We start from the raw sequence: 15,901 nt of genomic DNA, 5'->3' as shown, positions 1-15,901 counted from the left end.
AAAACCTCATACTAAAAGAAAAAGCTTCAAGCGCTGTGCATTTGACTATTGTTGGTGCATGTATTTTGGAAAAATACTATGTGGTATTTTTAAAATTAATATCTTTCAAACTGGATTTTGGAAAAGCAATTTGATTTAAAAAGAGAGAAGTAATGGGTTTTAGTCCCACCATGAAAAATTAGAAAGAGGGAGTGAAGTTTATACAGAGACAATTTTTTTCCTTTTGTTTTCATATAACCAAGGGGAGACAAGGCTTGGCGCTTGAGGCCCACCATACTTAGCTTGTCAGCCAAGGTGAGTGAGCCAGTGCACCACGTTGGGCGTCTTTCAAGAAATGCAACTCTGATGCTCTATGAACTTCTTGTTCTTGTGCATATGAACAAGTGTAGTGTTTGATGTCCTGTTTTTTTCTGGTTAAATATTTGGTGTCCTGTTTTTAAGTATCTTTTAAACAAATATGGCCAGATAACATACATATATACACTGATTATCAGTAGGGGCTTGAGACAGTGCATTTAATGTGCTTGAAAACAGGAAGATCCCTCTTCTTGTGTTTGCGTGATTTGAAACCAAAATCGAATTTTCATTGCCCTGTTTCACCCTCCACCGACAAATCCAACCACTTCAGGTAATATTTCTGGGTGGAACTTCTGTGTGCTCTCCCATGTGTTCCATCGAAGTTAAACGCTTTCTATTCACGATATATGTTCATGACTCGCAGGCTCCGTCTTCTCTTCTTCTCCTCTCAAAAAAGTTTTAAACTATGTTAGAGAGCTAGCCTGTAAAATAACAAATGGAGGCTAGTTCACATGGAAAAGGACCAAGAGCAAAAGGTTCTCCAGGAATCATCTCCACATCCTCTATAGGTATCTGCACATCATGCTAAGGCAGAAGTCCTATCATACACATAGCCAAGCTCTTTCAACGCAGCAGACCATGAATCTAATATTCCATAAATTTCCCTTGCCATTGGGTGAGATGTGTACCCCACAAGGAACTTACAACTAGTGTTCCTAACTGTAATCCAACTGTGTCCTGGCTGTTTTTCAACTCCTTTCTCTTTCATTGCCCACCGGATTTGAGCGACGCCATCCCAATCACCGGCCGAGGCGTAAATGTTGGAAAGAAGAACATGAGCTGCAGTGTTACATGGGTCTACATCAAATATAGATGTGGCCACTCTCACACCCACCTTAATATTAGAGTGCATTCTACAAGCACTCAACAGTGCCAGCCACACTGAAGTAGCATTTGGATTCACCATCATCATGGATGGTGGCATGCTATTGATGAACTCCTCGGCCTCCTGCAGCTGCCCGCACCTACCTAGGATGTCGACCATGCATACATAGTGCTCAATCCGCATTTCTACAAAGGGATCCCTCTTGAGCCGTTCAAAATGGCAGCGCCCCTCGTGGAGCAGCCCTGCATGGCTACACGCGGTTAGGACCCCAATATATGTGATGGCGTCTGCCCGTAGCTCCCCGGTGTTTCCCATTTGATTGAAGAGTTGCAATGCATTGTTGGCACGCCCATGTTGAGCACACCCAACAATGATGGAGTTCCATGAGACGATATTCATTTTATGCATCCTGCTAAATACTGAAAGGGCATCATCTATAGTGCCGCACTTGGAATACATAACTACGAGAGAATTGCTAACAAACATGTCCTTCTCTAGTCTAGAAACAATGGCTTTTGCATGGATGACCTTCCCTCTTTCGAGATCCTCCAAACTTGTGCTCGAATTCAAGCTACTAGTGAACGTCGATGGGTTGGGCTGCACCCCTGACCTCATCATGCTACACAGCACATGGAGGGCTTCTTGGTGGCAACCATTTTGGCCATATCCGCTCAAAAGAGCTGTCCAGAGGGCCACGTTGCTTCTCTGGCGAGGATGGCGACTCTCCTCAAATACTTTGACAGAGCACTCCATCTGCTGGCAGCAAGCGTACATTGTGACAAGGGCAGTAGACACGAAGACATTGGATATGAGGCTTCCATCTTTCACAAGATGGGAGTGAACTTGACAACCTTGTTGTAGTGCACCTGAGCCAGCACAGGCGCTCAATACACAGGCAAATGTGACAGAGGTTGGTTTGACAACCGCCTGTAGCATGTCCCTAAAGAGAAAGAGAGCCTTATGGTGGCACCCATGCCGCTCGAACCCAGAGATCACCGTGGTCCAAGAAATCACATCCGGGTCCGGCATCTGGATAAACAATGCATGAGCCTCCCCCATTCTTGCATTCCTGCAATAACCGCCAATCATGGCATTCCAAGCTGCAGCATCTCTCCATGGCATCACGTCAAAGAGCTCGCGTGCAGCCTCTATCTCCCCTCGGTTTGCTAACCCATCAATCATGGTGGTCCACGTTATCACATTTCGCTCTGGCATTTCATTGAACAAGGTCTGTGCTGCTTCCAAGCAGCAGTGGCAGCTGTTGAAGTAGCCCGCAATCATGGCGTTGTAGGAGGCGACGTCCTGGACAGGCATTCTATCAAAAACTCGCCGTGCATCATCAATCCTACCGCTACGACAATACCTGGTGATCATCATCGTACATCTAACAACGTCAAACACTTCCATTTGATCGAAGAATTTTTTGATTGGGGTGTGTTCATGATCTATTATTGGGCTCTTGGTACTGCTGCTGCATGAGAAAGACGTCATGAAACAGCCAAACATATGTCTTGTCCAAGACATCTCGTTGAGCAGATGAGCGCCTAAGGTTCTGTGAAGTAGATACATGTAGAGAAGATTGAATTAGACTCAAAGGCCAATTATTTTCTTAAATTTCTAGAGAATCCGGTCCCCATACATACGTCTGTAAGTTATGCAACCAACCAACCAACCAACCAACCAACCATGGTTTGCATTATGCTGGTGCACAGTACCACCTGTAGACAAGGGATTCATGGTGGGCCTTGTGGCTTCTTAAAACAAATAAGTATTAACCGCCTTGGAAACAATTTTTTCAGGGTAATTTATGTCCCTATTGTTCGATAATAACAAGAGGGCAGGCAATGACTCTACTGGTTATGTGCGTGTGAGGTAGTACTGCCTCTTTGTTATTTCCTAAACAAAAGTTCTTGGAAGCGCATGACATGGGGCGGCCCAGACTTCTCCCCCATCTCCATCTGCTCCTCCTGCTTTTGCTTTGCTCACTTGCCATTTCTTTCTATTGCTATTATTATTATTATTACCATGAATCACTGCTCTCTCCATCTGCAACAACCCACTTCACCTTCCTCCCCTCCTCCTACCCCAGAAAACCCATTGAAATCCACAAACACCAAAATCAAATTCTTCAAACCCTCACCAAGGACAATAGAGGGTTGTTTGCGCAGCCTCCTTACCACAACTGGGAGATTTTCAGAGACGATTTCAACCAAATGTTGAAGAACTTTAAGATATTTGTGTATCCTGATGCCTTCTTGCCCTCTGCTCCCTTTGCTAACATCTTTCTCCCTCATCCCAACCCTTTAGATGCCAAGCTCGGCAACTATTTCAGCGAGCACATGTTTAAGATCAGCCTCCTTAACAGCTCCCTCCTCACATCCAACCCACATGAGGCCCACCTCTTTTTCATGCCCTTCTCCATCAATGCCCTCAGGAATGACCCTCGGGTGCGATCGGAGCCGTCCATTGCGGATTTTGTTGCTGGATACACTGCTGAGATAGCACAAAAGTTCAAGTTCTGGAATGCATCTAAGGGGGCGGACCACTTCTTTGTTTTTTGCCATTCGGTCGGGAGAGATGCTGCATCGAAACACGAGGATCTTCACTACAATGCCATTCAGGTAGCCTGCTCCTCCACCTACTTCCACAGGCTCTATGTTTCTCACAAGGACATTGCGTTGCCCCAAGTCTGGCCTCACCTCCTCAACCAAACTTTAATTTCCCCAAATTCAAGGTATGATTTGTTCCCCACAATTGTAGGGGTTCGAAAGATGATGCTTGTCTAACCATCCGTTCATATATGTGGTTTCTTTTCTTTTCTTTTTTTCTTGTTTTCTTTTTTTCCCCTCTCTTGAGAATTTCTCTTGATTACCTGCATTCCTAAATTCATAATAGATAGGTTCATAGTACAGGCCACATACGTGTTATTTGCTACATTGTTTCTGCCATTTTCGAGTTTTTCATGTACCTTTGGCTTCATTTATAGTTTTGTAGTAGTGATGGCGTGCTTTCATCATCAATAATCATTGAAATTATTGTTATTCTCCTAGTATCATATATTACCTGCTAAATAGAGGTTAATTATATTGTTTTGTTGCATTGGACTGGTTTCCCTTGCTATGCAGTTCATTGAAGCATCTCTTCAGTGACCTAAAAGTCTTGATAAACTGATGGAGCTTTTTTTATGCTATCTATGTTTTTTTTTTATATATATATATATAGAATTTGATGGTATCTATGTTAACATGGTCAACTTAATGTCGCAAGCTACAATTTGGATGAACAAGAGGTTAGTTTATCGTCTTAGAGAAATGAACCGATCCTTGCATAATCAGAATCTCTTGTTCCCTCTTTTTGTTTGGTAAGTAGATATTTTTGCATCGCAATGTTTACATCGAACTAAATGTCTATAACTCATATATACTCAAGGAACTTGGGTTGATTTCAAATCGTGACAGTCTCCTTTGGTAAGGGATAACTACAAGCACCAAAAAGACAATGTCAGCACTAACTCATAGCCGGACATAAATTCCTAGAAATTGTATTCTTCCCAGCTTACACATATGCAAGTAAGTTAACTGGTTTCTACATCTACAATATGAGTGCGAAATTGTCTATACTTTATTTATTTAATTTGTAGATAGGATAATATTTCTTTGATCAGACAAGTTGTATTAGGATATTTTTCCTTAACCTTTTTTGTATATCATACAGGCTATATAATTTTCTTTCTTTTTTTCTATTCCACCTCTGTATACATATATGGGATTTTCTCCTACAAGTTTGAATACCGAAAAATAGAGATTTCTCCTATTTTTCGCATGGTATCATAGCCTTGTTCTATCTTAGATCGATTTTCTATGATTTCATCCTCATACCTATTGCCGTAACAGTTTTCAGTAATCAGCAATATCTGACGAATCTGGTAGTGCAAAATAAGGACTAGTTTTTTTTTTTTCGGCTAGGTATTTTTGATCTGGATAGCTTTCCTTGTGAGATTATGGTGCAGATATCGAGTTTAGTAGTTTTCGCACTCTCCATGATCACCGTTTTGTTTTTCTTCTCACTAGGCCATTGGACACCTCACCGCTCTTTCTCTTGAAGCCGTCAGTCAATATTCACCACTTTCTCATGGTTTTGTTTCCCCAATTCAACAAGTTTTGCAGATAGTTTCAAAATACGTTACATTTTATTGGTTTGCGTTCCACTAACCAAAGTGAAATCCATCTTACCTTGAACCTATTTTCCTCTAGTCTTCGTAACTATATAGAAACCTTACCTTGGAGTTTTGTGTTTCTTTTTGCCTTTCTACCTTATTCTAATATTCATCGTTTCTTGATCCCTGCTTCCTCCACTTTTGCCTCTTGCTTTTTGCAAATTGGCTTTTTGGTTTTTTTTTTAATTTACAAGGTGTCTTCACCATCTGTGAAGTTGGGTTTTTATTCTCCGCCAAGACAAAGTAGAGAGAAACAAAGAGAGGGTTTTAAAGATTCATTGGAGGTGGAGTGGATTTGGGGGCTAGAAAGTCTTGCTTCATCCAATATACAGAAGCCCTTCAACACTCTTTATTTGGGCGTGTTCTTTATTTGGCTATTGTGTGGTGTGTATTCTCTCTCTCTCTCGTTCTCTCTCTCCAAGCTTTTACATTCCCAAAAAAAAGGTTCATTTGCTCAATAGCTGCTGCGTCAAGTCAGCCTTTAGAGGGATGCTTCCCTAGCAATCTATCATGACTGTTGGTACTGGAACAGTTGGTCTAACACCACCAGCTGTTGGTGTTGCTTCCATATCAATCATTCTTACATTGGAATAACTCCCTTACTCTCACAATCCAAATTGCCCAACAAATTTGCATCTGCTTTTTCAGATAATACTATTTCAGCTTCTTGGTTAATAGACTCTGGTGCTTCTTGCCATATGACAGCCAATGAATCTATTCTTGTTGATTGTAAACCTTGTTTTGATACTATTCACATTGCTGATGATACTGTTATGAAAGTTTCTAAAGTTGGATCAATTACTACATCCTCTGATCCTTCTGGTAAATTTAATGTTTCTAGTGGTTCCCTCCATTGCCATGAATCTGCTTTCTATTGGTCAGATTACCCATTCCAATTGTAATGTTGTGTTCACTCCCTTTGGATATCATGTGCAAGATCGACAGTCAAGGAAACTGATTGAGACTGGGCATAAAGTTGGTGATCTCTACTATTTGGAACATCTTCATTTAAAAATCCCACTGAAACCTCTATGTACTGCAATACCTGGCAAAGGATCTTTGTGGCATCAATGTCTGGGTCATATTCCTACCTCTCAATTAGAATTTTGTTTTCTTATAGAATTATTGATTCGGTTTCTTCTAAAACTCTCTATTGTTAAAGATGGTGAGTCATGCAAACTCTTTAAAATGCATGCATTATCATTCAATCGCAACAATTTAATTTTTGCTTCTATGTTTGATCTAGTGCATACTGATGTCTAGAGACCAGCTCCTCTTGCATCAAAGAGGGATCACAGTATTATGTTATTTTTATTGATGATCACACTAGATATACTTGAGTTTTCTTTATGAATAACCGCAATGAACAATATGACATTTTTGTGCGGTTTCTTTCATGCATTGAAACTCAATTTTTTACCAAAATCAAAGTCTAACGATCAGATTCTGGCGGGGAGTATATCAGTGGAATGTTTCAAAAGTTTCTTTCTGACAAAAATATTCAACACCAAAAATCTTGTCCATATACTTTGAACAAAATGGTACTGCTGAATGCAAAAACCTTGCCATATCTTAGAAACTACCCAAGTTCTTCTCTTGTTAACTTCGGTTCCAAAAGTTTTCTAGGCAAAAGCTGTTCGCACAACTGTTTATTTGATTGATATTATGTCTTCTGCTGTTCGCACAACTATTTGTTTGATTGATATTATGTCTTCTGCTACTTTGTCTGGATGTTCTCCTTTTGAATGGCTGTTTGCTCAACCCCCAGACTATTCTATTCTTCATGTTTTTTGCTGCACTTGCTTTGTTCTATTGCCAATATCTGAACGAGATAAATTGTCCGCCAAAGCAGTTAAATATTGTTTCTTAGGTTATCCTGACCACTAAAAAGGATATAGATGTTATGACCCCTTGACTAAGAAACCTTTAGTATTTTGACATGTGGTATTTCTAAGCATAATCCTTTTCATTCCCCTGCACCTGCTGCTGACTCTTCTAATCTCTTTTTCTGATGATGTTTCTGATGTGTCTAGAACCTCACCCATACTTGCTACAGATGGTCTAGCTATAGAACATTCGACTACCATTGATGAACCACCTCAAGCACCTACATCCGCTGCTCCTGTACAAATTCCTTCTATCAGTCGTAGTAGTTGTGTATCTGTCTTACCTGCTCGTTTTGTTGATTATGAAATTTTTGTACCAAACTATCGAGCCTTTCTTGCTTCTGTTCATTCTTACTCTGAGCCGTAGACTTATGAGGAAGCTGCCACACAACATAAGTGGCAACATGCCATGGTAGAAGAATTGACCACCCTTGATAGAATGCACGCTTGGGATCTTGTCCCTCTTCTTAAAGATAAAAGTGTCATTGGCTGCCGGTAGGTGTACAAAATCAAAACTAAGCTGATGACAATATCGAGCGTTATAAGGCACGACTTGTGGCTAAAGGTTATAATAAATAATTTGGGATTGATTTTGCTGAAACCTTTGCTCCTGTTGCCCATATGACTACAGTTCGTACGCTGATTTCTGTGGTTGTTGTTCGCCAATGGCCATTAAATCAACTTAATGTAAAAAATGCATTTCTTAATGGCAACCTTACCTCTTGAGGTTTAGATCCTGGCAATAGAGCCTGTTGATGACGACGAGCACTCTATGGGCTTAAAGAAGCTCCTCGTGATTGGTTTGAAAATTTTAGTTTTGCTGTCGTCTCCACTGGTTTTCGACAGAGCTATCATGACCTTGCCATGTTTGTCTTGGTCACATCCAGAGGACGTGCAATTTTCGTACTCTATGTTGATGATATGATTATATCTGGTGATGATGGGGCCACCATTCATTTGATCAAGCAACAACTCAGTCAACTTTTCGAGATAAAAGATTTAGGATTCTTAAATTATTTTGTGGCCCTAGAGGTTGCTTATTCTTCCCATGGGTATTTGCTTTCGCAACTTAAGTATGCCTCAAATATTGTTTGTCGCGCTCGTCTAGCTGATGATACAAAGCATGTTGATACACATAATGAGTTGAATGGCAAACTTCGTTCTACAGATGGTGAGCGCCTTTTTTATTCTATATTTTACAGACAGCTTGTTGGAAGCTTGATTTATCTGACTATCTTTTGGCCGAGCATAAGCTTCTGTTGTTCATCTTGTCAGTCAATTCTTGAGTGCCCCTCGTTTTGTACACTCGGCAGCCGTTTTACGTATTATTTGTTATATTCGAGACACACTTGATCGTGTTATGTTGTTCTCTACATCTTCAACTCTTGAGCTTTGTGCTTATGCTGATTTTGATTTTGCGTGAGTCACTACTGATTGGAAGTGTACTATAGGTTTTTGTATTTTTCTTAATGACTCCCTTATTTCTTAGAAGAGCAAGATGCAAAAACATATTGCTCAGTCCACAGCTGAAGCTGAGTTTTGAGCCATGGCTCAAACAATGACAGAGATTGTCTGGCATCGTTGGTTATTAGTTGACTTGGGTGTGGATCTTTTGCTTCTATTCCCTTGTATTGCGATAACAAAAGTGCTATTTATATTGCTAAGAATCTAGAATTTCATTAGCGCACCAAGCATATTGAAGCAAAATTGTTGTTCGACAATAATATTTAACTTGGACAATCTCTCTGCCATATCTCATCTTCAGTACAACTTGCTAACATTGTTAAAAAAAGCGGATCGCTCAGTGCCTAGGCAGTCCAGGAGGCCTGAGTGCGTCACCCAGGCCTAAGCGGCAGTCCCTGCCCGCTTAGGCGGGCACTCAATGCCCAGCCCAGGGCCTGCATCCCGCCTAGGGGCGGAAATGAGTTTTTTGAAACATAAAGGCTTTTAAGGATGGGTTTTAGGTTCATTTGAAACTAAACCCACAATAACCCATTTTAGAGAGAAAGAAACATAAAAAAAACTAAATTTTGTGATTTTCATTGGATCGAAGTGTTTCTCAATGTTACGGAAAATAAATCCAAACATCATCCAAGTAGATTATATTTAGTTTTGGAGGTTTTTAATCCTATTAGAGGGTGTTTTTTTATTATTTTAGCTCCAGAAAATATCTCAGAGGTGGGAGTTTGGACTTTGGAGTTCGAACAATCAAAGTAAGTGTAAAACTTTATTTTTTATATTGCTTGTTTTATTTTGAGATGTCTTCTTCAGGATCTAGTCGAAGTGGAGATCCGGGTTGAAATTATGGATATAACCGAATCAAAATGACAAAAATTGCATTAGATGCAATTATTGTGAAACAGGTACAAAAGGGGCCATAAACCGGTTTAAGAAACTTCTTGCCGGTATTAAAAGGAGATTAAGCAATATATGAGTTCTATAAAGCAAAAACAGGAACAAAATGCTTGTCATTTGAATAGATCTATTTTTGGTTCTTCTAGAAGAAGTGATCCGGGTTGGAAGTATGGTTATAACCCAAAACCAAACGATAAAATTGTATAAGGTGTAATTTTTGTGAAAAGGATACCGATGGGGGTATTAATCGATTCAAGAAACATCTTGCCAATATTAAAAGGAATGTTGCTTCTTGTAAAAAAGTTCCTAAAGCTGTGCTGGATGAGATTAGACAATCTCTGAATTTAAAAGAACCAGAAGAGGATGAAAGTGAGCCTTGTTCTATGGAAATATCTTCTCCAGGTTCTTCTAGAAGTTATGTTCTGGGTTGGAAGTATGGTTATAATCCGAATCCGAATAACAAAAATCGTATTAAATATAATTATTGTAGAAAGGATACTTATGGGGGCATTTACCATTTTAAAAAACACCTTGCTGGTATTAAATAGGATGTTGTCCCTATAAAAATGTTCTTGAAGCTACCAGGGCAGAGATTATACAATATTTGAGTTCATGGAAGCACAAAAAGATAGAAAATGGTAAAGCAGTCAAGACTCCTAGGGCCTCATTTGCACATACCAATAAGAGGGAGGTATAAGAAGAGGAGGTAGATGCAGATTCAGAAGAAACAGAAGAGGACGAGCGTTATATTGAAGAGGGAGATGACTCTGATGATGATGGCCTCGAATTTGATACATATGATGAGGCTTACCGTATTCCTTCTGGTGATGATGATGATGACTGAAGACTCTTGGTGTCGAGTGTTGACTATTATGTCCTAGGCTGTATATTTTCTGAATTTCTGTATATTTTTTTTTTCTTATTTTTAGTTTCTACTTTCTAGTTTCTAGTTCTACGATCTAACTTTTGTGGATACCGTCTACAGTATATCAGACTATCAGTGTATGCTTGTATGGTTTTACTGGTTTAGCATTGTATGAAAATATAGATTATGGTCTTGTGGATTATCAAAATTCTCTTTTCTATTTCTATCTTTTTTTTTTCAATTGGGCCACCTAGGCGCTGAGCGGCCTGGACGCCCACGGCCGCCTGGGTGCCACCTAGCGCTTTTTGAAAAACTGCTTGCTAACTTCTTTACAAAGTCCCATAATGCTCCTTGTTTTTCAAGCCTTGTTTTCAAACTCTCAATGGTTCCTTTCCGACCATCACGAGTTTGAGGGGGAGTGTGAAATTGTATATACTTTTTTTATTTACTTTCTAGATAGGATAATATTTCTCTGATCCGTCAGGCTGTAGAAGGATGTCTTTTCTTACCTTTTTTGTATATCATGCAATTTTCTTTCCTTTTTTCTATACCACCTCTGTATACATATATGGGATTTTCTCCCACAAGTTTGAATGCAGAAAAATAGAGATTTCTTAGATTTCTTTCAATGGGCACTTCCTCCTAACATGAAATACACTTGAGAAAGAAAATTATTGGTAGGAGAGCTGCATTTGGTCTTCCTGTTGAGAAGAAGTGTTGATAACCCCAAGAAGCTCCATGTACTATACTTCCATAGAAGAAATGTTGCAAACCCCATATAGTAGTTCCTGATATGAAGTGTTGCAAATCCCATGCATGCATAAATGGTTCGCTGCTAATTCTGGTTCAGTATGTGAGTTTCTCCACTTTGAGACCTTCTTGCAAAACTCTTTTATTTAATAACTTAGGTTTAGGTTTTTTATTTATTTTTAATATTTAAAATTGTAATCAAGAAATCTTTTCTCATATGAGAGCATGGCTTAGATCCTGGGACGTGGGTTATCGGTCCAGCAAGCTTACGTTGCATCACTTTGATGTGGATTATCATTTTACTTCACAAGATCCCATGGGCTTTTCAAATGCAAAATCATTCAATGCACAAACCTCACCAGGGCATCTCTCATGAATGGGACGAAGTACTGATTACAAAAGTATTCAAAATTATAGTAATGGACAGAGGGGCAGAAGAGAATCAGCACATGAGACATTTAAGACGGAAAAGACAATTTGAACAAGTAGCTCCAATGTGATTATCAAGGGCAGAATCAAACAACCAATAGAACAGTAAATAAGTTGATTGATTGTGAGTATATATAAGAGGGCCGTTGTGGAGGAGTTTGTTTCTCACTCTTTTACTTAGCCTTTATCCTTCTTTTGAGGCTGACTGAACAAGGTGCATGAATCACAGAAAATCTAGTCAATAATTGGTGTTTTTGAGTTCCTATATCCTCCCAACATTGTATCCAGCTTGGGTAACAACAAAAGTATGGATTTATAGAAACCATATCTAAAGGATAATGGGGATTGTTTCCTCCAAAGGATTTTCGATATTGATGCTCCATAGCCAATCGATACATAAGAGTACACTGTATCCAAGTTAGGTTTCAAGAGAAGTAAAGATCTATAGCAGCTACATCAGTTTAATCACTGAGATCATCTCTTCCAAAGGATTTGGAGGCTGATACTTCAGGTCCAGTCAATACACATTCTGATAAGAGGTCTGTGGGCCATTCCTTCTCTGAGAATTTTAGGCATATTGAAGCTGATTTTACTTCAACAATGAAAAGTTATGACGTGGAAGATATAAAGGCTACTTATTACAGAGCTCCGACAAACAACTGCTAGCAGATATATTCACTGAGCCTCACCAAAAGCTCACTATTGAGAAATCATTAAACAAGCTGTCCATAAGGTGGTGTTGTTTTGGTCTGTTGTGCTGATTTTGTGCAGAGAATTGACTGCCACGTGTAAGTAAATGCATGATGCAATGTCTTCATCCATTGTATGAAATACTACTTTTCATGTTAGTGAGAACAACATCTCACACACCAAAAGAAAAAAAAAAGGAGCACCTTAATCTGATTCCCTAAGTGCATGAGTTCCTTCAAAGCATATATGAATGATGGCTGTAGTTAAACCGTTCCTGTTGCCAGTACTTCTTTGGCTCTGATAATCTTTCTTGTTTCCTAGTTATACTATCTTGAGTTCAGCTAGCATTCAATGTGATTATTGCTAGATTCTTTTCTTTTCCCTCTATTGCAGGACAAGGCTTATTTTCTTCTCAGGACGTGCTCAGAATTCCCGGGTTCGTCAAGAGCTGATAGCAACATGGCAGAATGACACTTCCATGGATGTTTTCTCCGGATACCCCCCATTCCCAGTTGAGGAAGGATTTAAGAGGAGCCGCTACTGCTTGCACGTAAAGGGATATGAGGTTAACACCGCAAGGATCTCCAATGCACTGAACTATGGTTGTGTTCCTGTTATAGTTTCAGACCATTATGATCTTCCCTTTGCAAATGTCTTAGACTGGACCAAGTTTGCTGTCATTGTTAGCCATGGAGACGTAAGGTTTCTGAAACAGATTCTGATGTCAATACCGAGAAAAACATATATTGGTCTGTATTCCAACCTCTTGATAGTTCGAAAACACTTCAGATGGCATGCCACTCCAAGAGGCTATGATGCGTTCCATATGACTGCTTATCAGTTATGGCTGAGGAGAGGAATACATTCTTTTTCTTTTGTTTAGTCCCCATTGATTTAGTTGCCTTTGGCTCGGAAAATGTTCAATGAACACTTTGCTAGCCAGTGTCTGCTCATTCTAATCAATGCATCCGAAAGCTTGAGTATAGCTGCTTCCAAGGGACAGTTCAGATGATTCCTGGGAGCAAAACTGTCGTCTAGTTTGTAATGTAATAATAGTGTACCCACCAAGCCTATCTCTAATTGGGTGCTTACATCTTGAATTCAATGCCAGTAGAGGTTGTGGCCCCATGGAATCCTGTCCCTCAGAGTGTACTGTCTGAACTCAATGGACATGATTGAAGACCAATGCACCTACTATACCAGATGTTATGGATTGCCGCTGAGAAGAGTGGTGGCCAAGAATTACTCTGCATGATGCTGAGGAAATGGCAGAGATTGATGGCCTACATGTGTGTTAAGTGGTGGAAATATCTCATACAAATGTGCAAGGAGTTGACGAAGATTTTATTGCATGCCCATGCCCATTAGATTAATTCGTCCTCGTCTTGTTTTAATTAAAATAGCAAGTAAATGGTTGCTTCTTGATTAAGTTAAACTTTTTCTTTCTTTCGTTTTATGTGTTTGGGGATGGTGATGGGTGGGGTAAATTTCTTGGTGGAGTTAATGTATCGATTATTTTCTTCCCTGAAAGAAACAGAGACTAGGTACATCGAAGGAACCTTTCATTGCATGATTTGTCAAAGGAAAAGTATATTAAAATAAGTTAGAGAAGAGATTGACTAGTTTTTAGAATCATTGGGCAGTGCTCTCCATCAGCAACAAACGATGGTGAATACCCTTTGGAGGATGGTATACCATGCTTCATTGGTTCAAACTTGCAAACCTTTTTTAAATATGTATGATATTTCAAAGGAGATTTAAAATAACATCATATTGCATTCCTGTACTTTTTTCAAATATGTTCTCATTGGTTTCTTGTACACATTTGTGCAACCTACAAATATGATAAATACATGTTAGGGTGCATGATACTCAACGGGCTATTGACGAACTCGGGAATTCTGTGCACATCCGGAAAGTAACTAATCCAAAAGATAAATGCCTACAAAAATGATACATGGTCTCTTTGTAGGCATTTATCTTTTGGATTTGGAATTATGAACAACTAAACAAAATTATTGCTTGCTTCACATTTCAATCCTAAAACATGTTTTTTCATAAAAATCTGTGTTTGAGGTCTGGAATCCAGAACAAGTCGGGGTACTTATGTTAGGATAAGAGCTTTTGTAAGACGTCTACCTTACAATATAGAAATATTATGCACCTAAGAAAACCGGCATAAAAGGTAGTTCCAGCATTAAAAAACCCACTAATTGATCTTCTTGAGGTCGAGATATGTGGATAAAAAAGGGCTTTTGAAACTTAAATATAGTGCATCTTGTAACATATCATCTGGATTGACAAACTGGTCAAACTTTCAAAACGATCAAGTTTTTATGTATGTGTTTGATCTGCACTTAGAGTATTAACTCTTTTATTAGCGTTAAAAAAATATTTCTAAGGCATAATGGGAGTTTTTGGTACCAGAGCTGCATCTTATGAAATGATTTAAAGATGTGCCTTATTTTGATTATTCAAGTTTGACACCTTGTACAAACCAAACCACAATGCAGTTTACATAAAAAGACTTCTAATAATAGTTACAGGTTCTAAACCTCGATCATGATGTACTTTTTAGAATTTGTTGTCGAAGGTTAAAGCCACATAGGAATTTTGATAATTTGGAAAAGGGGCTGGGATCCACACCTTAATCACCGTAGTGGTTTCCATTCCCACCACTAACACTTCGGTCACCGCATTGTGGTTTTTATTCCCATCATAACACCTTTATTCCCACCATAATATCTTCAAAAAGCTAATCTTAATCTATTTAAAAAAATGAGGAGGGCTTGTCTTTCTCCACTGAATTACCTAAAAAAATAATAAAAATTGATAATTCAAGTAACCACTTCATCATTGAATTAATTACATTTACACTTTGGGGCCGTTTAAATACCTGGAAATATATTGTCTAAATACATTAAATAATAAAAATTGATAATTCAAGTAACCACTTCATCATTGAATTAATTACATTTATACTTAGGGGCCGTTTGGATACCTGGAAATATAGTATCTGAATACATTACCTGTAAATGGATTGTTACTGTTTGGGTAGCATTTAGATGCACCCTAGGAAATACATTATTATTGTTTGGCTATGTCTGGAAGAAATATAGAAAAAGCATTACCAACATTTTACCAACACATGCTTATAAACTATCATTTATTTATTTTTTGTCACAAAATTCCATTGAAATGCAGAATCATCATTTCATTCATGTTTGTCACAAAATTTCACTAAAATATTGAATTAAAATCATCATCACACCATTCCAAAAAGATTTCTAATAATAACATTATCACCATTCCAAAAAGATTTTCTAATAACAACTTGTACCATTTTACGGTCATGACGCCATTTTATACTTATTTTAAGTGCCTTTGGCACTTATATGCAATCACATGTTTTCTAATATGACATTGGTTTCAACATGATAAGTCATTGGAACAATATGATTGGAAATGATTTTATTATGATAAGCCTTATGTTTATTTATTTTATATAGAAATCTTTCAAATGTCTC

General features: G+C 38.6%; 2 protein-coding genes across 2 annotated transcripts; one reads left to right on the top strand and one right to left on the bottom strand.

Moving 5' to 3' along the window:
* Positions 1-562: 562 nt before the first annotated feature.
* On the bottom strand, positions 563-2,892 carry LOC18434654 (pentatricopeptide repeat-containing protein At5g46460, mitochondrial). The gene has a single exon (XM_006844717.4). The coding sequence runs from the start codon at positions 2,750-2,752 to the stop codon at positions 878-880; it is 1,875 nt and encodes a 624-aa protein (XP_006844780.3). The 5' UTR covers positions 2,753-2,892; the 3' UTR covers positions 563-877.
* Positions 2,171-13,824, top strand: LOC18434655 (putative glycosyltransferase At5g03795). The gene is made up of 2 exons (XM_006844718.4): positions 2,171-3,917; positions 12,768-13,824. Exons 1-2 carry the CDS (start codon positions 3,109-3,111, stop codon positions 13,255-13,257), a joined length of 1,299 nt encoding a protein of 432 aa, XP_006844781.1. The 5' UTR covers positions 2,171-3,108; the 3' UTR covers positions 13,258-13,824.
* The last annotated feature ends 2,077 nt before the right edge of the window (positions 13,825-15,901 follow it).

Source organism: Amborella trichopoda, chromosome 6 (assembly GCF_054954075.1).
Source record: "Amborella trichopoda isolate Santa Cruz 75 chromosome 6, AtrichopodaSantaCruz75HAP2 v2.0, whole genome shotgun sequence".
Classification (NCBI taxonomy): domain Eukaryota; kingdom Viridiplantae; phylum Streptophyta; class Magnoliopsida; order Amborellales; family Amborellaceae; genus Amborella; species Amborella trichopoda.
This window is presented reverse-complemented; position numbering and strand designations above follow the sequence as displayed.

Coding starts and splice junctions, on each gene's coding strand:
- LOC18434654 (XM_006844717.4), bottom strand. CDS start 2,752: ATGTATCTACTTCACAGAACCTTAGGCGCTCATCTGCTCAACGAGATG.
- LOC18434655 (XM_006844718.4), top strand. CDS start 3,109: ATGGGGCGGCCCAGACTTCTCCCCCATCTCCATCTGCTCCTCCTGCTT. Junction 3,918..12,767: donor TTAATTTCCCCAAATTCAAG/GTATGATTTGTT, acceptor CCTCTATTGCAG/GACAAGGCTTATTTTCTTCT.